The sequence below is a fragment of the Balaenoptera acutorostrata genome, chromosome 17, assembly GCF_949987535.1.
Source record: "Balaenoptera acutorostrata chromosome 17, mBalAcu1.1, whole genome shotgun sequence".
Taxonomy (NCBI): Eukaryota; Metazoa; Chordata; class Mammalia; order Artiodactyla; family Balaenopteridae; genus Balaenoptera; species Balaenoptera acutorostrata.
Window position 1 is genome coordinate 70,777,750 of NC_080080.1, and position 23,484 is coordinate 70,801,233.

General features: G+C 40.6%; 2 protein-coding genes across 4 annotated transcripts in view; one reads left to right on the forward strand and one right to left on the reverse strand.

The window, feature by feature from the left end:
* The first annotated feature begins 10,549 nt into the window (after nucleotides 1-10,549).
* CRH (corticotropin releasing hormone) lies at nucleotides 10,550-12,269 on the forward strand. The gene is made up of 2 exons (XM_007185004.2): nucleotides 10,550-10,754; nucleotides 11,523-12,269. The coding sequence occupies exon 2, from the start codon at nucleotides 11,533-11,535 to the stop codon at nucleotides 12,112-12,114; it is 582 nt and encodes a 193-aa protein (XP_007185066.2). The 5' UTR covers nucleotides 10,550-10,754; nucleotides 11,523-11,532; the 3' UTR covers nucleotides 12,115-12,269.
* A 1,237-nt stretch (nucleotides 12,270-13,506) lies between these two features.
* Nucleotides 13,507-23,484, reverse strand: part of TRIM55 (tripartite motif containing 55) — a 42,319-nt gene continuing 32,341 nt past the window's right edge. For 2 of the 3 annotated variants that reach the window (XM_007185001.3, XM_007185003.3), the window contains one exon: nucleotides 13,507-14,548. In XM_007185001.3, the coding sequence (XP_007185063.1) occupies nucleotides 14,426-14,548 (123 nt within the window). In that variant the 3' untranslated portion in view covers nucleotides 13,507-14,425. The remainder of the gene's footprint in view (nucleotides 14,549-23,484) is intronic. The other variant, XM_007185002.3, reaches the window with a different exon arrangement.

The following is a 23,484-nucleotide window of genomic DNA, read 5'->3' on the forward strand; positions in this document are numbered from 1 at the left end:
TCTTAAAAGCAGCAAGAGAAAAACAACTCATTACATACAAAACCCCATAAGGCTATCAGCAAATTTTTCAGCAGAAAGTTTACAGGCCAGAAGGGAGTGGCATGACATATATAAAGTGCTGAAAGGAAAAAAATTCCAACCAAGAATTCTCTACCTGGCAAGGTAGAGAATTCATTCAGAACTGAAGGAGAGATTAAGATTTTTACAGATAAGCAAAAGGATGTCATTACCACTAAATTGGCTCTATAAGAAATGTTAAAGGGACTTCTCTAATCTAAAAAAAGGCACTAATTAATCATTTTAAAAATATGAAAGTAAAAATTTCACTGAAAAAGGTAGATAAATAGTAAAAGTAGTGGATCAATTGCTTAAAAAGCAAGTGTGAATGTTAAAAGACAAAAGTAGTCAAATTAACTAAAATTACAATAATTAGTTAAGGGAAGCATAAAATAAAATGATGTAAAATGTGTCATTAAGAATATAAAACATGGGGGCTTCCCTGGTGGCGCAGTGGTTGAGAATCTGCCTGCCAATGCAGAGGATACGGGTTCGAGCCCTGGTCTGGGAAGATCCCATATGCCGCGGAGCAACTGGGCCCGTGAGCCACAATTACTGAGCCTGCGCGTCTGGAGCCTGTGCTCCGCAACAAGAGAGGCCACGATAATGAGAGGCCCGCGCACTGCGATGAAGAGTGGCCCCCACTTGCCGCAACTAGAGAAAGCCCTCACACAGAAACGAAGACCCAACACAGCCATAAAAATAAATAAATAAATAAACCCAAAGTTTAAAAAATAAAATAAAATAAAATAAAACATGGGAGGGTGTAAAAGTGTAAAGCTTTGGAATGTGTTCAAAGTTAGTTTGCTATCAAGTTAAAAGAGACTACTATATACATAAGATGTTGTATGTGAACCTCACAGTAACCACAAAGAAAAAACTTACAGTAAACCCACAAAAGAAAATGAGAAAGGAACATAAACATAACACTAAAGAAATCCAGAAAACCACAAGGACAGAAAGAAAGAGAATAAGAAAGGAACAGAGAGGAATTTTTTTTTAAAAAGCCAGAAAACAATGAACAAAATGGCAGTAAGTACATACTTACTTTAAAATGATTATTTTAAATGTAAATGCACTAAATTCACCAATCAAAATACACAGAGTGACTGAATGGATTAAAAAAACAAAACTCATCTATATGCTGCCTACAAGACACTCACTTCAGAAGTAAGGACACACACAGACTGAATGTGAAGGAATTGAAAACAGATATTCCATGCAATTGGAAATGAAAAGAAAGCTGGTGTAGCTATAATCATATCAGACAAAACAGACTTTAAAAAAAGAAGACTGAAATAAAAGAAAAGGGTACTACATTGTGATAAAGTGGTGAATCCAGGAAGAAGATATAACATTTATAAATATATATGTACCCAACATAGGTACATCAAAATATATAAAGCAAATATTAATAAACCTAAAGGAAAAAATTGAAAGAAATACAATAATAGTATGGGACTTTTAACACCCCACTTATGGCAATGGATAGATCATACAGACAGAAAATAAACATCAGCCTTAAATGACACATTAGATCAGATGAACTTAATAGATATATACAGAACACTCAATCCGAAAGCAGCAGAATACACATTTTTTTCAAGTGCACATGGAATATTCCCCAGGATAGATCACATGTTAGGCCACAAACAAGTTTCAATAAATTCAAGAAGATTGAAATCATATCAAGCATCTTTTCTAACCACAATGGTATGAAACTAGAAAACACAAGAAGAGAAATGGAAAAGCCACCCAAAAAAGTGGAGATTAAACAACATACTACTGAATAACCAATGGGTCATCAAAGAAATCAAAGGAGAATTTTTTTTTTAAATCCCACAGAAATACGACATACCAAATCTATGGGATGCAACACAAGTGGTTCTAAGGGAAATTCATAGCAATACAGGCCTACCTCAAGAAACAAGAAAAAACAATCTAACTTTACACCTAAAGGAACTAGAAAAAAGAGAGCAACAAAGCCTAAAGTTAGTAGAAGGAAAGAAGGAAATGATAAAGATCAGAGTGGAAGTAAATGAAATAGAGACTAAAAAGACAACAGAAAAGATCAATGAAACTAAGAGCTGCTTCTTTGAGATGATAAACAAAATCAATAATCCTTTAGCTAGACTAACCAAGAAAAAAAGAGGGCTCAAATAAATAAAATCATAAGTGAAGGAGGAGTAATTATGACTGACACCACAGAAATACAAAGGATCATAAGAGAATACTACAAATATACATGAACAAATTGGACAACCTAGAAGAAGTGGACAAATTCCTAAAAACATACAATCTACCTAGACTGAATCATTAAGAAATGGAAAACCTGAATAGATCAATTACTACTAAGAGAACTAGATCAGTAATCAAAAAAACTCCTAACAAGCAAAAGTCTAGAACCAGACACTTCACTGGTGAATTCTACAAAACATTCAAAGAAGATGAAGTACCTCTCCATCTCAAACTTCTGAAAAAATTGAAGAGGAAGGAACGCTTCCAAACACATTTTATGAGACCAGCATTCCAAACTCATTTTATGAGGGCAGCATCACCCTGATACCAAAACCAGACAAGGACACTAAAAAAAAGAAAAGAGAAGTACAGGCCAGTATCTCTGATGAGCATAGATACAAACATCCTCAACAAAATATTAGCAAAACAAATTCAACAATGCATTAAAAGGATCATACACCCAGGATCAAGTGGGATTTATTCTTGGGATGAAAGGATGGTTGAACATTCACAAATCAATCAATGTGATACAGCACATCAGTGAATTGAAAAATAAAAGTCATATAATCCTCTCAAAAGATGCAGAGAAACCATTGATAAAATTCAAAATTCATATATGATAAAAGCTTTCAATGAAGTGGGTAAAGAGAGAATGTGCCTGAACACAATAAAGGCTGTGTATGACAAACCCAGAGCTAACATTACACTCAAGAGTGAAAGCTGAAAGCTTTTCCTCTAAGATCAGGAAAAAGACAAGGATGCCCACACTTGCCACATTTATTCAACATAGTATTGAAAGTCCTAGCCACAGCAATTAGGCAAGAAAAAGAAATAAAAGGCATCCAAATTAGAAAGGAAGAAGTAACACTGTCACTTTTTGCAGATGACATGTAACTATATATAGAAAACTCTAAAGACCCCACCAAAAAAACCTGTTAAAACTAATAAATGAAGTTGCAGGATTCAAAATCAATATGTAGAATTCTGTGGTGTCTCTATATACTACTAACAAACTATCAGAAAAAGAAATTAAGAAAACAATCCCATGACAATTGCATCAAAAAGAATAAAATACATTAGAATAAATTTAAGCAAGGAGGTGAAATACCTGTACCTTGAAAACTATAAGACACTGATGAAAGAAATTGAGGAAGACACAAATAGATGGAAAGATATTCCATGCTTGTGGATTGGAAGAATTATTAAAATGCCCATACTACCCAAAGCCATCTACATATTTAATACAACCCCTTTCAAAATTCCAATGACATATTTTACAAATGATTCTAAAATTTATGTGGAATCATGGAAGATTCTGACTAGCTGAAACAATCTTGAGAGAGAAGAACAAAGCTGAGGTATCATTCTCCCTGATTTCAAACTATAGTGGCAAAGCAACAGTAATCTAAACAGTATGGTACTGGCACAAAAACAGACTCATACATCAATGGAACATAATAGAGAGCCCAGAAACAAACCCACACATATATGGACAATTAATTTATGACAAAGGTTCCAAAAACTTACAATGGAGAAAGGAGAATCTCTTCAATAAATGGTGTTGGGAAAACTGGACAGCCACAAGCAAAGGAATGAAACTAGACCACTGTCTTAAACCATATACAAAAATTAACTCAGAATGGATTAAAGAGTTGAATGTAAGACCTGAAACCATAGAATTCCCAGCAGAAAACTTAGGCAGTAATCTTATTGAGATGCTGGTCTTAGCAGTGTTTTTGTGGATCTAACTCCAAAGGCAAGGGAAACAAGAGCAAAAATAAACAAATGGGACTACATCAAACTAAAAAGTTTCTGTACAGCAATGGAAACCATCATCCAAACAAAGAGACCACCTATTGAATGGGAGAAGATATTTGCAAGTCATATATCTGATAATGGGTTAATATCCAAAATATATAAAGAACTCATACAACTCAACAACAAAATAACAACCCAATTTTAAAATGGACAGAAAATCTGAATAGACATTCTTCCAAAGAACCCATTACAGATGGCCAACAGATACATGAAAAGATGCTCAACATCACTAATTAGTAGAGAAATACAAATCAAGACCATAATGAGATATCACGTCATACCTGTTAAAATGGCTATTATCAAAAAGTCAAGAAATAACAAGTGGTGGAAAGGATGTGGAGAAAAGGGAACCCTCATACATGGTTGGTGAGATTGTAAATTGGTGCAGCCACTATGGAAAGCAATATGGAGATTTCTCAAAAAATTAAGAATAGGACTACCATATGATTCAGCTACTATACTTCTAGGTATTTACCCAAAGAAAACAAAAATGCTAATTTAAAAAGATATATGCACTTCTATGTTTATTGTAACATTATTTACAATAGCCAAGATACGGAAACAATGTAAGTATCTACTGATGGATAAATGGATAAAGAAGATGTGGTATACACACACACACACACACACACACACACACACACACACACACACACACACACACACACACACACCCTGAATACTACTCAGCCATAAAGAAGAATGAAATCTTGCCATTTGTGACAATGTGGATGGTCTTTGAGGGTATTATGCTAAGTGAAATAAGTGAGAAGGAAAAAGACAAATACCATATAATTTCACTCATGTGGAATGTGAATAAACAAATGAACAAACAAAATAAAACAGAACTCACAGATATAGAGAACAGATTGGTGGCTATCAGAGTGGAAGGGGGCTTGCGGGTGGGCAAAAGGAGTAAAGGAAGTCAACTGTACGGTGAGGGGTGGTAACTAGACTTTTGGGGATGGTCACTTATAGCGTATATAGATATTGAGTTATGTTGTACACCTGAAACAATAATAATGATAATAATAATGGTAATAATAATAAAAGAAGGATGAGGAGAGAAGTGGAGAGATGGGAAAAGACAATCCTAACTAAATAACATTAGTAGCTTGGTCCAGCCATGTCCGTAGCTAGATACATTCCTGAACGTCCCAGCTATATAAGCCAATAAATTCTGTTCTTGTTTTAAAAAAAGAAAAGAAATGAGAATCAGAATGACATTGAATTTTTTTATCAGCAACTCTCAATGATAAAACACAAGGGAACAATACTTTCAAAGTTCTGGAGGAAGATTATGTTCAACCTGGAATTGCATACCTTGCTGAAGTATCACTCAATTATCTTGGTTAAACAAAACCCTTTTCAGAAATTCAAGAACTCGCACTATTTTTTATTGCTGAGGAATATTCCATTGTATGATACCACCAATTGGAACTGTTTCCAATTTGAGACCATGATGAATAAAGTGGCTATAAACATTTTTGTACCAAAAGCAATTCAAGAACTCAGAAAATTTACCTGCCATACATCTTTTCTTAGAAAGTTATCTCTGTGGTTGTGCTCTAGCAAAATAAATGCAGAAATCAAGAAGGAATAAATCATATGACTCTGGATAGTGAATTCAATCAATAAACAGAAAAGAGAAGTCCCAGGAAGACAGCTGTGCACCAGACCAGTCTGAAAGCAGCAGGTTAGAGTACTCAAGTAGAGGGGTCTTAAAAATAGGGGAAGGGCTTGATAGATTGCTTGTCATAATTGAAATCTGAAAGAAATTGGGAAGAAAAGTAAGACAGTAATTCTGGGAAAAACCAAACTGGGAATATAAAAAAGGTAATTGGTAATTGTAGAAAAACAAAAACAAGAAAGGAAGTATATCAGAGTCTATGACTTTGTTCTGCAGTGAACACTTTTTACATAGTCAATAATTACAAACTATATTGATTTTTAACTTTTAGATCAATCTATAGTCAACACACAGAGTGCTTTAACTATAGCTATGTAAGTATTAACACTGACAATCTAAAAGTACAGTTGAGAGATCCTGGGATATCAAGGTGCAGGAGGGTGTTTGAAAAGCTGAAAGGATACTAACATTCTCAATTTACAATCCAGAGAGTTAAGCGATATTGTTTATATAGGAAGGATCAGGAAATGAGTCTATGAATGTATTACTTAAAGGTGCAAGGGTAAGATGTAGAAGAAAAATTAAAAAGCAGGTCATTAGGATAGTGATCAACAATGAAGAATGAATAGAAAGTGGTACCTTTTGATGGAATGCCATGCAGTCAATAAAACAGATGTCATTTAGATATAGGAAAATGTTTGAGGTATTATTTTAAGTGGAAAAAAGTAGATTATAAATTTTTAGTTATAAAATGTTATCTAGTAATTTCTATATGATAGAAATTGTCTACAGTTCATCCATTCAAAAGGTTTATTGGGTATCTACCATGTTTTAGCACTGTGCTAGGGGCTGGAGTAACAAAAATGGCAGTTTATAAAGAAAATCAAGTCTCTGCCACACAGTTGACAGTCCAGCAAGGAAGATACATATTGTACCAGTAAGGATGTAAAAATGTGAGCTTTTTTTTTTTTTTTTAATAAGGGATTTTAATGGTTCTACAACTTTTTTTTTTTTTTTTGTGGCTGTGTTGGGTCTTAGTTTCTGTGCGAGGGCTTTCTCTAGTTGCGGCGAGTGGGGGCCACTCTTCATCGCGGTGCGCGGGCCTCTCACTGTCGTGGCCTCTCTTGTTGCGGAGCACAGGCTCCAGATGCGCAGGCTTAGTAGTTGCGGCACATGGGCCTAGTTGCTTTGCGGTATGTGGGATCTTCCCAGACCAGGGCTCGAACCCGTGTTCCCTGCACTGGCAGGCAGATTCTCAACCACTGCGCCACCAGGGAAGCCCAAAACATGAGCTTTATGATGGAGGACATTCATGATGTTAGGAGAACATGGAGCACAGGTCCCAAACCTAATCTAGGAATCTGGGAAAGATTCCTCTGACCAATTACTTTTAAGTTAAGAGGAGGGGGAGGAGGAGGAGTTGTTGTTAGGCAGAAATTAGGAACACAGTCTTATCCCAATTACATAAAATATATGAGCTCAGGAAAAATTCTCAAGGGAAACAGCAAAATATTAATGGAGATTATATTCTGGAATGTAAGGAATTTTGTATTCTTCTTTATACTTTCCCAATTTTTCTAAGTTTTCTGTAAGGAGGATGAATGGCTTTGATAATCAGAAGAGATTGATAAAAGTTACTGTTACTAGTGAAGCAGTTAGATACTTGTGCTGTTTGAGGTCCTCTCCCTAGCCCTACCTATGGAAGTTACAAACAATTGTCAAACCACCTATCCACCCTCGGCACTGTTAAAGGGTGTCATTGGAGATGGTAGATTCATTTCAACAAATGTTTCAGTTAGCAAACCTGGATTATGCCTTCATTTGCCATGAACTTTGCTAGTAGAAGCATATGCTGGGATCTCCTCAAAAGTCAGGGAGATGCAGATGGCAGGAATATGCCCAGCAGGTACCTATTATTTCTAATATTTCTTTATTCATTGTATTATGTTCTTATTGAAAAATACGGTTGAAAGCATGAAGTAATCCCTGTTTTGTGCCCGTATTTCTTGGATTGTGTTTTTAGGTTCTAAAAGCATTTAAATTGGTTCTCCAGTGACTCCTTTCAAGAAGTTATTCCTACGTGTAAGATTGAATCTGTCAGTGGTAATTTTTACAGACTTGGGTATTTAGTTTGCTGTACCTATAAGTCCTCTTGCAATATGTTATTTCTTCAATCACACATTTGTATCATTATTTTGAGAACCACATAACTCTATACTTTATCAAAAGATCTCTTTTTTCCAAAGTAAACTAAGGTGGAAAATCAAATTAATGCAACTTAAGTTGGCAATGCATTTAAAAACCTCATGTTATAATGACGAGATTCAGCTGACAGGTAAATTGCAGTGTGTAAACAGAGGTCAGGTGCTAGGGCATCAGCATGCACAGAGAATCTCTGTGCTCTCATGCCTTAGGAGATTTATCAATATACGAAAGTCGGAGAAAAGGTAACTCAGGATGGGTGTGTGAACATGTTGCTTTACCTGAATTCATCTTCTCACTTCAATTTGTTTCTGTGTCTCTGCTGGAAAAGGCAGGTCAAAGGGTATTGTTATATTATGGAAATACTACAGCTGGTAGTCAAAAGAACTGGATTCTAATTCTGACTTTTATCACTAACTAGCTGAGAGACTTCAGGTAAGTCACTTAACCTCTCTGGTTCTCATTAAAACTAAATGATCTCTTCCAGTCATTTCTAATGTGAATGCTCAGTGATTTGATGAGATCTAACTTTTGGCTAAATTGTGGCGAGTAGGGGCTACTCTGCACAGTTGCTCCTCTGCTGAGATCTAGGCCTTTTGTTCCTCACCCCTAGTCAGAGTCACTTTGCCCAACCAACTGCCTACTCTAGGAAAATCTCACAGCAAGGATTCAGCAGTGATGAGGGAGCTATACTAAAACAACATTCTCCATATGGCCCAAGAGGAGAGAGATCTGAAAAGGTTTGGGGTTAGTCAAAGCCTAGAATAAGTTGTATCTTCTCTGGAGGAACCTCCCAGGTCTCCCCAGCTAAACCCATGGTCTTATCCCTTTCCTAGTTCTTCTTCTGTATCCATTAACCTCAACTTCCCCTTTCAAATCTACTTTCACCTCCAGGTTGATATCCAAGCTGAGATATGCCAATGGGGACAGAAGAGGGTTCTTTTCTTACTAACATAAAACACAGTTTTCCTCTAAAATCTCAACCAATTTCATAATTATGATCTTCTATTAACAACTCACATCTTCCCCAGAAGACACATTTCTTTCTCTGTTCTCTTATGTCAAAAGTACATTCCATAGTGCAATGATTCAACTATGGGCTGACTTCTCTGGAAACTGCCAGAATTTCTCTTTCTACCTTCCTTTTGTTTCTAAGAGCAGTTGTGGATTATTATAGATGCAAACATAGGAGTTGAAGTAAGCATTGCATCATCTGTCATGCTAGCTACAAAGGAAGTAGCAGAGGTAACCAGGAATGAGGAAAAGGAAATTTCTGATAAACAGCTCTGATGGTTATATAGAAGCTGAATTGAATCATAGACACCAGAGTTTGGAATTGAATTTTGAATTGCAGAATTAGAGGTAACTGCCTCCCACCTATATGATAGTATCGATTTATTTTGAAATTTGAGTGTGATTTTATAGGCATTCCATTCTGTGGTACTGCCAGAGAGCATTTATTTATTTACCAGTCTCCCATGCAGCACATTTGAATTTGGAAAAAGAAATAATTAAAACAACAACAACCTGGGTGCTCCTGATGTGGATACTATCATGGATATTAATAGTATTTGGAACTAAAATGAATGAGGTTATCTTTACAGCCTCAATATTCATCAATGAAAACATGTAACTGACAAATTCAGCCCTGTAATCAAGCAGTTTAAGCCTTTCCCAGTATAGAATAGGAAGTTAGAATGAATGCTTCTGTCATTGGGCTTGCATTGAGTGAACTAGATAAAGATAGTTTAACTCACTCACCTCTCACTGGTACTTTCTCTAATTTAGAAACAGAAAAGTCCAAAATTAATTTCAGATTCTGAGAGGAGGCACAGTGAGTTTCTGGGAGAACTTAAAATCTTTCCTGACAACCTGGTTTGTGCCTCTTCATCATGGGAGTAGCTCTTGCATCATTTTAAAAACTTGGGCAGTGTTTCAAGAGACTTATTGGTCTTGCCTCTGCAGACTCATAATTCCTTCATCTGTTCTTGGGAGGAAAAAGCAGTTAGAGGCTTAAAAGCTGGACGTCTCTGCACTCCCATCTCCTTGTTCTTCATTCTTATCCAGGCAGAAAGGTAATGGGACACTTTGTCTCTAGCAAAGGGATATTTTCCAATACTGAGGTGTTGCCTGACACAGCTGGTCAGAGAAGTTAGGTGGGAGAGGGGAGGGGAGGACCCAGAGTCACCCCCTATAACTGGTTACTGCTTCTCCCACAAGACCGTGTGTTGATAGACCTCCCTTCCTTCACTCTTTCCCTTCCTCTCCCCTCTCAGTCACTGTCTCTTTCCTGACCTTCAGTTTGGCCTTTCCTAGTAAGAGGTCAGTATGTTTTCACACTTGGGAAATCTCATTCAAGAATTTTTGTCAATGGACAAGTCATAAGAAGCCCTTCCATTTTAGGGCTCGTTGACGTCACCAAGGAGGCGATAAATATCTGTTGATATAATTGGATGTGAGATTCAGTGTTGAGAGAGCAAAAATTCTGCCCCTCGTTCCCCGGCAGGGCCCTGTGATTTATGCAGGAGCAGAGGCAGCACGCAATCGAGCTGTCAAGAGAGCGTCAGCTTATTAGGCAGATGCCGCGTGGTTTCTGAAGAGGGTCGACGCTATAAAATCCCACTCCGGGCTCTGGAGTGGAGAAACTCGGAGCCCAAGTCCGTGGAGAGACTGAAAAGAAAGAGAAGAGGGAAAGAAGAAGAGAGTGGGGAAAGAAGGGAGAAGGGAAGAAAACCCCTGAGAAAGCCCCGGACACGTTCCTCTGCAGAGAGGCGCAGCGCTCCGCTCACCTGCAGAAGCACCTCGGAAGGTAGGGAGCGCCTAGACGGAAACGCGCCTCCAACTTTGCGCTGCCCGAGCTGCCATGGTGTGCGCCGCGCAGCCAGCTGTCCCTAGGCGTGTGTGTGTGTGTGTGTGTGTGTGTTTACCGGCTGTGCCTCAAGATTCCGATAGTAGCTGGGATGTGGCTAAAGCGAACTTAGACGGCTGCTCATCGTTCCCAGAACTGGCAGTTATCCCTCGCTGGCTGCGTAAATGAGCCCCCCATCCATCCCAGCCGCCGAGAGAAGGATGCAAGGGCAGGGATGGAGAACGAGGAGGAGGAGGCAGCAGTTCTCAATTGGGAGGAAAACGCTGAAACATCCGGAAAGGGTGGGGTGGGGGGGTGGGGGGGGAGATGTGTAGAACAGGTGAGATCTTAAATTTGTAGGTCTTCTCTAGAGCTCGGGGGATTGGTTTGGGGGACCGTTACAAAGGGGACTCAGGGACCGTCCCTTCGTGAGTCTCGTAAGAAGAGTCAGTCCGGCCTGACGAGGGGCTGAGCTTTGGCGCCGAGCCCTGCAGGCGTCCCTTTTCTTGCTCCCCGTCTCGGTCTCCCTCCAACTCTGGAAGTCCGAGTTTGCGCGCTTCAGCACCGCGGACAGCGCCCGCCCGAGCCCCCGAGCCAGGTCTGTGGGTGTCGTCCTGTAGGAAGCCCCCCCATCCCGAGTGCACCTCCCAGTTGAGCTCAACTCTGATCAACTCTCCCTTTCTTTCTCTCTCTCGTTCCGCCCTCTGCCCACCTCGGTGCCGCACCTAGCGCCCCTAACATGCGGCTGCCGCTGCTCGTGTCCGCAGGCGTCCTGCTGGTGGCTCTCCTGCCCTGCCCGCCGTGCAGGGCCCTCCTTAGCCGGGGGCCCGTCCCGGGGGCCCGGCAGGCCTCGCAGCACCCCCAGCCCCTGGATTTCTTCCAGCCTTCGTCGCAGCCTCAGCAGCCGCAGGCTCGGCCCGTCCTGCTCCGCATGGGGGAGGAGTACTTCCTCCGCCTGGGTAGCCTCAATAAGAGCCCCGCTGCTCCGCTCTCGCCCGCCTCCTCGCCTCCTGCCGGCAGCAGCGGCAGCCGCCTTTCGCCGGACGAGGTGGCGGCCAACTTTTTCCGCGCGTTGCTGCAGCAGCTGCCGCTGCCCCGGCGCCCGCTCGACAGCCCTGCGAGTCCGGTGGAACGCGGCGCCGAGAACGCCCTCGGCGGCCGCCAGGAGGCACCGGAGAGGGAGAGGCGAGCCGAGGAACCTCCCATCTCCCTGGATCTCACCTTCCACCTCCTCCGAGAAGTCTTGGAAATGGCCAGGGCTGAGCAGTTAGCGCAGCAAGCTCACAGCAACAGGAAACTGATGGAGATTATTGGGAAATGAAACGGTGCGTTTGGCCAGAAAGATTCTGCATTTAACACAAAAAGTAAAAATAAAAAATAATGCAGTATTCTGTACCACAGCATTGCTCTGATACCATTTGTTTATTTTTATATAGCTTGAGACGTAGAGGATGTACAGCGAGAGCGCCCATACTCCTTAGTGAGCATGCACAAATGTATTCACGTGCAGTAACGCAACATCCTGTAATTTGTACCGTGTACTTATAGTTTCTATTTCCAGGTGTCTTTAACAGTGTTTTAAAGAGAGTATAGACCCAGGAGGAAATGTTTTGAAGAAGCAGACAGAAGTCACCCAATTGATTTGGTTGTGATTTGAGCCAAAAAGAATGTCATTCTCTTGGGTGGGTGAGTCAAAATCTGTAAGCTCTTTGAACCAACTTTTCCTTGTAAACGTTTCAGTAATAAAACAGCTTTCCAATCCTTGGTCAATTTGGTTGTGTAAGAGAATGTTGAATATTTATATTTCTAATAAAAGCTGCAAAGGTAATTATGACTTTATTTTTCCTCTTCAGCGCTCACAGGGGAATATACTCTGAGCTCCTTACTTCCTCCAAATTGACTTCAGCACAAGAGAAAACAAAACTCCTTGCATTTAATTTTCTACTAAAAACACAAACCTATGTCAGTGGCTTACACTGCAACCACCTTGGACTCATCTCTGCACCCCAGATTACTCCTCTGAGGTTGAGTTAAATAATTTGGAAAGTTGTTTCCAGTTCTAAGGCTTGGTAATTCTATAAATAGAAGATTGATTCATAATGGAAATAACATCTAACCCTGATCACCTATAAGATGTGAAATAATTGGGGACAGTGGGGAAGTAGGAAAGGAAAAGAGGACAAGGGCTGTGGGGGGGCTTTCCTCCAATTAGGGGCCAAAATGCTGCATTGTTTTCCCATGAGAAAGGCTTACTTTATCAAACGATTACTTTGGTACCATTAATTATCTTTTCTCTAAGCTATTTTCCACTGCTGTCTTCTAGTAGGAGAAACTTAGTAGCCTCTCCACTTAAAAGAACTAAATGTAGTTGCTGTAAAATGGCCCTTGGGAACATTTTTTTTATAAAGCACATTTTGACTTGAATAACTTCACAAATACCTCATGTATGTCTATGCCAACCCTAATCACTTTAATTCTTAGGAATACAAACTATCTCTATGCACTTCTAAAATCAAACAGCACACCTAATTAGTTTTACAATGCACCCGCCTTTGGTAGCTTAGTTATAACTTTAAAAATTCAATCGAATGTTTAATACTTCAGAATTAATCTGGATGGATGAGGATACTTCTTCCCGTGAGACCCTTTAACTTCACTTGATTAGTGGATTAATAAGATGATATGAAATATAATAAATCACTGTAAGACTAAGTCGTTAAAAACAGCATTTATTTAAGAGTTCATACAGAGTAAAGTTAAAACTTATGTTTCGAAGGAGGCAAAATTATGGTGGAACAAATAAAGCATGATTTAAATACATATATATATATTTGTACATGTATAATGTGTATTGTGTGTGTATATATATATATTTAAATACATGCAGTTATTCTACAGTTCAGCAGATTGGTGCCTCAGTGGATACATCAGAAAATAGCCAGTTCCTGTTGAAAAGTCTTTTTTAGTTAAAGTGCCTGATATCTGCATATCTAAAACTAAGATTAGAAAAATGTCACAAGAAATGTCCTTGGCCTTTAGCCTTCTGGACTATGAAAGTGTCACCAGAGTCAAAGAACATTTCTGGATATCCATTCAGCGACATCTATGGTGGAAAAGAGGAAAGCTTTGTGAAGCATCTCATATCTTTGGTCAATGATTTACCTTTTGTCCATATATTGATAAATCAGTCACTTCTGAATTAACACTGAATTTCACTGACCACCTGCATTGTTAAAGAGGAAAGAGAATAAGAGCTACTATGATATCATAACAAAAGACAGTGCCTATTAGAGACGTGAGTGTAGTGCCCACATTTTTAAACACCTGCCACTTGTTACTGAAACACACACAGACATACCACACCTACAAACCCTTCATAATGTTTCCCACACAATAAAAGATTTGCGTAAGATCAAGTTCCTTTTTTCCCAATGCTTTCTGCAACTGTTTTCTCAAAGCATTGTTTTCCCTCAATGTGTTAGCTAAGTCATCTGGAATTAAAGGGTATTTTTGGTAGAAATCCCGTTCAGAGGTCCCTTTCATCATCTGCATAATATTAGTTTCATCTAGGTTCCCTGCTGCCTGTGTGAATCTCAGCCAGGCAGACAGAGGTGCAGCAGTTGGAATGAACATCATTCATTCAGGGAGTTCAACCAGGAAAAGGAGAAGACATGGCGAGCTGGCTCAGAATCAGCTCCATTCCCACTCCCTGAAGCTGCAGCCTGTCCCTGGAGGGGAGGGTCCTCAAATCCAGTCTGCAACAGAAGAAAATCCGCATCAGAGGAAAAAGAGGCCAGTCCTTTTTGAGTTGGTCCAGTCACTTTTCTATTGAGGGGAAAGGATAATAATAATTATATAGGACATAATTATTATTAGGAATGGAAAGCAAGCTCAGGTTATCTTGGCTATGGCCAAGAGCCATGAAAGGAATTCACACTCATGATCTAAAAAGGGGCAACAGTAATGCATGCCCCTTGGGAAACAGTACAGGCTATTCTACTTTTTTTTAAAGTCCACTTGTACATGATTTACTGAGATGAAAATAACATTAAAACTAGTAGGAATTTGGGTTTAGAAAAGTCTGCAAAATAAATAAAATCCTGATTTAAATGACTTCACTACATCACATGACATATTATAATCTCTCCACTGCTAAAGTAAGAATTTCTACCAGCATATGAAGAAAAATATATATATATATATATATATGTATATATGTAATTTTTGCAAAACTGCAAGCTTAGTTTTGAGCAAATCATGAATAAAAGGACTTTTTTCTCCAGGCAATAAAATCTAATTACATAGACATTTCTAAAGAGATATCTTTTATAGATACCAGACAGATACAAGTTATGATTTTGAAGTCATTGACCTATCTAATCTCATAAGTGAAATTTACTTATGATGCCTTGAGTTTAAAAAGTAATCACTCAGTGGAATGAGGGAGGGACAATCATAAAGAAGTCTTGCTGAAATGCGACTTGAAGTAAAAATTCAGACTGCTTACATTGAAGGTACCATGACAAACAGAGAACTTCCTCAGAGAACTACCAAACACAGACTAACATTCTGATGACTTCACTGGTAAAGTTATCACATGGGATTAGAATGCCACTGATGCCAAAGCAATGAGGTAGGCACATGCATTCAACCCAGAATCCCTGGGTGATGTTATGAAGCTGCTGTATGAATGGACAATACCTGGCACAGGCAAAGCAGAACTTTGATAAGTATGTTGTTTTGTTGCCACTCAAACTAGTTTCAAGAGAAAAATGAGTGCTTGTCCTGCACTTTACCAGATTTTACCCTAAGTATATACTGGGTGCTGATGTTTCAAGCTCACTAAAATTTTCTCAAGTCTTTATGGCTTTAGGATTATCCTTCCCCCTGCCATGTTGTTCCCTGATAGAAAGTTAAGAAGGGCCATGGAATCATATTAGCCACAGTAGAATAAAACTAAAGCAGGTAGATTTCTATAAAGGAATAGTTGAGACATCGAGTGTGACCGGGCTTTTTTTAAAAGGCTGTTATTAGATTCTGTGGGTAATGGGTTAGCCACCTCAATGTCCTTGAAGTTGATATGGAATTAACATCATCCTGACAGAACCCTGTGCCTATGTATGCATGCTGAACTCCTCTCTTTTCCATCATAGTCACCTTACTCTCACGAATCCTAAAAAAACCCAGGTGATCTAGGCATATCATTAATGTGTAAAGTACTTTTCTCTAGCCATTCTGTATGAGTGAAGAGTGAATTCTGCCTAGATGAACAGACCATCAGGCTTCATTTTGTAGCCTCTTTTCCTTGAAGGCAATTTCTAATCTAGAGGAAACTTCCATGACAGTTGTTCTGAAATATCTGAAGGATGAAACTAGAGTTGGGTAAGGTATTTTCTGCAGAGGAATAGAATCTTTGTGACACTGCTGGTGGCTTGCAAGCCATTTGGGGCTGCTTTTGGAATCTGTATATATTTTAGTGCGTTTTTTTTTATACTCGAGATTAAAATCTATCTTCCATTTTCAATGTTTTAGCTGTTAATACCCTACAGCCTTCAAAACTTGGTATTAGATAGTTTGGGTTTGCTACTTTTACACTCTCATGTTTTTAGTCAGTTATTAGATTCCAAACAATATGGACCAATGCTATCTTTCAGAGCAGAAAGGCCGGTGCCAGAGCAGGGGGCTAAGAGCGGAGATTATCCTGAGTATCTATAGGTGATTATACCGTCTCCTTGGTCTTATTTATGTGAACTTGAGGACCACCCCGCCCCGAACCATCTCAGCAAGGAAGTTTTATGCAAAGAGGCTTAGCCTGGTTTTGAATCTCAGACTAACAACTTATTAGCTGTATGACTCGGGCAAGTCACTTAACCTCTCTGAGCCTTAGTTTTCTCTTTTGTGAAATAGAGATGACACCCTAGTCACAAGGTTGTTGTAAGGGCTGAATAAATAAAGTAATGCACCTAAAGCACTTTGCACACAACTCACTTATATTAACTGCTTCATAAATGTCCGTTTCCTCCCTCCCTCCTTTCCTTTTCTTCCCTTCCCTCCTTTCCTTTTCCTCCCTTCCTTCCTTCCTTCCTCCCTCCCTCCCTCCTTCCCTCCCTTCCTTCCTTCCTTCCTACCTTTTCCTTCCTTCCTCCCTCCCTCCCTCCCTCCCTTCCTTCCTTCCCTTCCTTCCTTCATTTTCTTCTCATATTAGCAAAGAGGCTCCTCTGCCACACAGAAACACCTGGGGACTGTTTGTGAGGAACGATATACAACAGCCAAGATGCCCCAGTAAAGAAAGACAGTTGTATTTGTGATGCTCATCTTTCCAGAATTGGGCGTCATGTATAAGTTTGAGTTCCTTTGGGATGCTGTAATCACGGTTACTCATCACCCAGTCCAGTGTACCTCCACATGGCCCGACTTTATATATGGCTCTCTCATAAAGGGAGAAGGAGTTAAAAATTTAGAAATCTCTCTATAAGCACAGCCCATTCAATCATAAGCAGACATTTTCCCTACAGCCTTCCCCAAGAGAAATGTATATATGTATTCCCTTAAATAGTTTCCCAAATGCTGGTTCTCCTTCATCACAGGAAGTGCTATTTCTTGGGAATAATGATGTCTCATTGAAGCTGAACAAAGGACAGAGAATGATAAGCACTGATCTCCTCTACCTGCTTTTGAGTTTGCCCTGCATTCCAGTTTATTCTGAGATGTATGACAAGGGGAAGAAAGGATTGTTAGTCTGATATTATTTCTATATTTTACACATTTTCCTCAGGTAACAAATGAACAAAGTTAACAACCATCATTTAACACTGCTCTATCAGCATGGGGCTTCAGATAAGTTGAGAAATGTGAGTTTTAGTCATAAAATAAAACCTGGAAATGGAACAGGGAGGCAGAATTTTCCATCTCAACTGGGAGACCCAGTTCAGTCAAGATCCACAGAAGACTAGCCGAAGGGAATGATATACCTTTGCTTAAAGGAAAGACCATTTTTCTCACGTGAACTTGACCAGAAATTCTGGGTATTCATGAACCAGACTCACTCAGAAACACAACATCTTTTATTTTCCTTTGATTTATTTCCTGTTACTATCAAATGCCGTTTGAAAGGGAAAAAAAATTAATGTCAGATTATGGTACTAGGCTATCTTTTCCCTGCCCTGAAGAGCAGGGTGGTGAGACGTGCTTCTGCTCAGGGCTGAGTGACGTGTACGCATCATCCTTGTTACGTCATCAAGTACCATTTCTTGCTGATGGGGATAAAGTAGCATGAATTCTGCCAGAGGCTTGTGGATATCTTTCTCTGTGTATAGGGCAGTTCCAGGTTATGGCCAGTGTTTGCTTGGCCTGAACTGTGCATGGCATTTTGAAAAAGGCTTGAATTAGCTGCAAACATTAAAAAATTAGGAGCAAGGGTATGGAGAAATAGAAACTCTTGTGCACTGTTGGTGGGAATGTAAACCAGTGTAAAATAGCATAGTGATTCCTCAAAAAACTAAACATAGAACTACTGTATGATTCTGAAATTCAGAATTGAAAATAGGAACTCACACAGGTATTTGTACACCCATAGTTTACAGTGGCGCTATTCACAATAGGTGAAAGCAACCCAAGTATCCGTCAACAGGTAAATAGATAAACAAAATGTGGCATATGCATATAATGGGATATTACTCCATCTGAAAAAAGGAAGGAAATTCTGACACATGCTACAACACAGATGAACCTTGAGGACATTATGCTAAGTGAAATAAGCCAGTCACTAAAAGACAAATTCAGTACAATCCCACTTACATGAGGTATCTAAAGTCGTCAAATTCATAGAAACAGAAAGTAGAATGGTGGTTGCCAGGGGTTAGGGGGAGGCGGCAATGGGAAGATATTGCTTAATGGGTATAGAGTTTGAGTTTTGCAGGATGAAAAAGTTCTGGAGATTGGTTGCATAATAGTGGGAATTTACTCAATGCTACTGAACTGAACACTTAAAAATGGTGGTTAAGACGGTCATTTTTATGTTATGTGTTTTTAACCACAATTAAAACAATATTTTTAATTAGGAGATTTCCCATTAAAATCTGGATTAGCAGGTCCTCTTGGCAAAGCAGAAATTTAGCAACCCAGAACCTGCAGGAAGGGCTGAGCAGCACGGTCCGGTTGGGCTGGGATGCACTCTCCCGCAGAGTTTCCCACAGTGCTCACCACTCCCTTTTGCCTCCCCCGCTGCAAGTCTGTTTTCAGCGGCCATTTGTCACTGTGCTTGTACAGTTGCTATGCTCAAAGTAAGTTAAGAGGAAAGCAAACAATATCATGTATTATATTTGTGCTTCCATCAACATTTTTTCTTTCACCTCACCTGCTTTTTCATTAATCTTACCTTCTTGGTCTGTAAAGGCACACAAGCTTGTTGCTCTTAACAGAAGGTTAGTTTTTAGTAGGAAGGTGTCAAAGAAAAGAGAGGATAATACTCAGTGGAGTCTTTGGCTTGATTTTTATGCTAAATGGGATGAATTTTGTAAAAAAGCCAACACGCTTCTTGTGGCAATATTCTTGACAATCAAAGCGTGAAACTGCCTTCGGCGTTTCACTGAGGCCAAATGTGTCCCTGGACACTTAGCGCAGGGGATATAACTGGGGGCCGTTTTGGAGGAAATGCTCTTGTTTGGGCTCGGGGGCGACACCAGTAGCCCCCTTTACCTAAATGCGGCTTGGCCCACTTGATTCACTGACTGAACAAAACGAAACAGACGCTTTCCTGATATTCACTCTGGCATGAGACAGGGTAGCCACATTTATGAGAGGAATTTTTTTTGCGAGCCCGGAATAAAAGAGCGAGCTGTGCCAGGTCATTCTGATGAGTAACCGGTGCCCGCAGGCTGTCTCTAAGCTTCCCGGGGCCTCCGTAAGGAGCCAGCCTCAGCCCTTCCCCAAATGAGCGTCGTGTACACCACCCACGGTTCTGATCCGTTACAACGTAACTGTCCTGCGTTCCATTCCCTCAGGCTTATCCAAGTGATAGTAACTGATTGGATAAACTGAATTGCAACTGAGACATTAATGGACGCTGATGGCTCCAGGTCCACCCCTGCCAGATACCATTTTACCTAGAAATGGCCCTGCCTCACCCTGAGGGCCGGGCTGTTGTGGACATGTCCGCCACATGCCCAGCACGGAAGGAGGTGCAGGGGGCAGTGAGGAAACTGTGTCCAGCCCCACACCTGGGCCTCGCCCTCCTCTCTGCCGCCGTGAATGCCAATCACAAATTCAACCTGACGGAAGGATCTGGTTACCATGCATGTTAAATGCCAGTCTTTCTAGGTCAATCCAAAAGAAGCCCTGAGCATTTACAGTGAAAGCCATTTGCCTTAAAGGAATGTGGGCGAGAAGGGTAAGGCTACACTTGAGGCCACTGAGTGGGCGACCACCAGTGTCTGTCCTGCACCTGCTGGGCTGGGTCAGAGAATCAGAGCCAGATGCTGGAAACAGGTGTAAGGAGGAATGCCGAGGTCAAGGGTAGAACGTTTATTCAGAAAGATTCAACCCAAGCATTGGCCTGCTCCCTGCTTAGCATTCCTGAACCTCAGGCCCTTGGAGAGCTTAAGCATTATGGATTCCAGACTGGAAAAGAGAGTACAGCCAGGACCCTGGGCCAGTCGTCAGTGCCTGAGAAGTGACTGGGGCATGGTTGGTGACTCACAGCCAAGGGTCTAAGCCCTGGAAACTCGGTTGGGCAGGTCCATCATGGGCAATTCTTTCACAGGAATGCGGTCATCTCTGCTCAGTGGCAGAGCAATCAAGGTATGTTAGGGATGCAGCACAGAGCTGTGACAATACAGCACGTGCTCCACAGATGCCAGAGGAAGGAGGAAAGAGGCACCCCTCGCCCCACCAAATGAGCCCTGGAAGGAAAACATTCACTAAAGAGCATGTTTTTCCCTTGGGAGAATTTACACTTCTGCACACTGACGGATGGAAGGGATGGATGAAGGGAGTTGATCTCGGGGCTTCGTTGCCATGACCTGTCTCCCTCTTGCTAAGTTAGGGAAGATCAGAAACCAGGACTATGAAACGAGAAGAAATTAAACTCACTCACTTTTTCTTAACCTGGAGGAAGATGTGTGGTGTACTCTCTCTGGTCTGTTTCAAACATGGTGTCTAGGAATTGATGGGGTCGGTGGGGAGCAGGAAGGAGAAGTGAAAATGCTGATATCACAGTTCTGCAAAAACTTACAGGCAGCTTTCTTCTCAGGCATGGACCTGACATTGTGTGTCCAGCACAGAGTGTGTGTGTTCTCAGCTTTTCTGAACGGAGAGCTGAATTACAAAGGATGCTAATTAGATCTTTAATTCCTCACAAACGGGACTTCTCTGCCTTGTGTGAGGGAAACAGGCAAACAGGTTTTCAAGAGCTGTGGGAGGCTGCTGGTATTGCTATGCCCCATTCATGGACAAGAAAACATGGGATGGTTGAGGAATTGGCTCAAAGTAACTCTATGGGTTATGCTGAGACCATAAAGCCAAGGAGAAAAGAGGCAGCGAGTGCTGCTGAGCATGTGAGACTCAGGGGACAGGCTGACTCCACCCCAGGAAGTCAGAGACAGGGAGGCAGGTGGGTCAGCAGCGTGGGGTTCAGCCGAAGGACTGGTGCACTCATTTGCAATGTATGCGCACGTCACTGCAGGCGGTGGAGGCCGAGAACCGACCCCTCTATGCCCGTGTGTCATGAGTGGTGAGTCAATGCAGAGAACCCTTGGTCACACTATTTTTGCCTCAATCACATCAACCCAGGTAAAGTGGGGATTCACCCACTTTTCCTAGATGTGGGCATGGCCTCCATCCTACTGCACGCACACACTCCGTGGTGGTGGACAAGGGGTCACCGGGCAGCAAGCTCCCAGCTGCTCCATGATTTGGAGCAGGTCGCTCATCCCCTATAATCCTCCACTAAAAAATGAGGGAGTTTAACAGTTCTACTGTGCAGGGTTGTTGTGAGGTTTAAATGAGAGAATCTCTGTGAAAGACCTTGCACATTAGTTACAGTCATTACCACGTGGCACTGGTTTCTCACGATGGTGGATTCCTTCTTTGCTTTGTTGGTTGTAGTGGGGAAAAGGCCTGGAAATCACTGAGATACATAAATAAAGACAGAAAAAAATCCACAGGATGTACAACACTAGGAAGAGTCTTAGAATCAGAATAATAAACATTTAAAAAATACGGGAAGCAAAACCCAACTAGCTATGTCATAACAACTCCCCCAGAGAGCTCTCCCCAGTGCCTGCGTTACTGTTTTCAGGAATCGTAGAGCTAGCTGTAGGCGCAGGTTGCCAGGGGAAATGAATTCATTATGCTGCTCACACACAATTTACATTACATTTCCCTCTTTAAAACAAATACATCCATTTTAGCTTCCTATTAAAGTGACTTTTACTAAGGAAGCTATTTGATCCTGAGAAATATAGCCTACAGTTGCAGTATACAATTTTTTTTTTTTTGGCTCTTCTAGAAAAGTCCCCAAATTGACAGTTATTAGGATGTCACTTTCCCAGCAGGAAAAAAAAAAAAACCCAGAAAGAGAAAATTGCAGTTGCAGGATACAAATGAAAAAGCATTAATAATATTCATATAATAGTCTCATTAAAACTGACTTCTTTAAATAAAAACCTTACTCCAAAATTTTTTCTGTGTAAAAATGCCTGCATTTCATTATCAGAACTTCTTATAATTTCCGGGACTATTAAGTACTGGACAATGTTATGCAGTAAATGTAGGCTAGTCCTGAGTGCTGATTGGTTGTCTCTCTATTTTTACCAAGTGAAATTCCAGCATAGTCAGGGTGCCTGGCTTATCAGCAATTCGATTCATAAGCTTGAATCTCCTAATTTGTAAAACACAAGCAATTGCTCTCAGTAGGGGTTTCTATTTGAAAATAATTTGACACCCTGAATCCCTCAATTAAATTTAGAGAACATAGTTAAATTTTCATTCATTTCAGTTTGTTTTGGAAAATTAAATAGATCATTTCAAAGAACATAGGACCTATAGTCACACTCATGGGAAATCATATTCTTGGTCTCCTGCTTTATTCTTTAAAACGTTCTGTGATACCTTGTGAAATTAATCTTGCTCAGAAGAGAAGCTTTCTGGACCTATAGCCTCAGGCATCTCTCACCTCTCAGTCCCTAGTGGCAGCTGCAGTTGATATTTGCCCTTAAGATCGGAGTGAATGATTTGGTCTCAAAGGTTATTTGCATGAAAATTATTTTATCTTTTTGTGTGTGACAGCTCGTGGGGACCCAGGGCTCCACACACCTGCTTTTCCTTGGAACGCTGGCTATTGTTCATCCCAGTTTAAGAAAATATTAATATTTTCAAGGGGACTGAGTCTTGGATTAATGAGAAATTTGATAAGATCTCAGGTCTGGGGACACATGTATTGGTTTCTGAGACTCTAGGAAATAAACCCTGGGCTTTAAGAATCTTGGCTAGTGCCATGTGTCTTTCTTTCCTCCTTCCTGCCTTCCTTCCTGCCTTCCTTCTAAGAAATGTTTTTTATTTTCCCCTGGGAGCACGTTTATAACCTCACAGGACAACATTTATAGAACCTGGGTTGGGGACTAAGATGGCCATGGGCTGGTTTTCCTTGGAGATACTTTCCGCACTGGACTCCACATATCCCTTTTGCTATTTT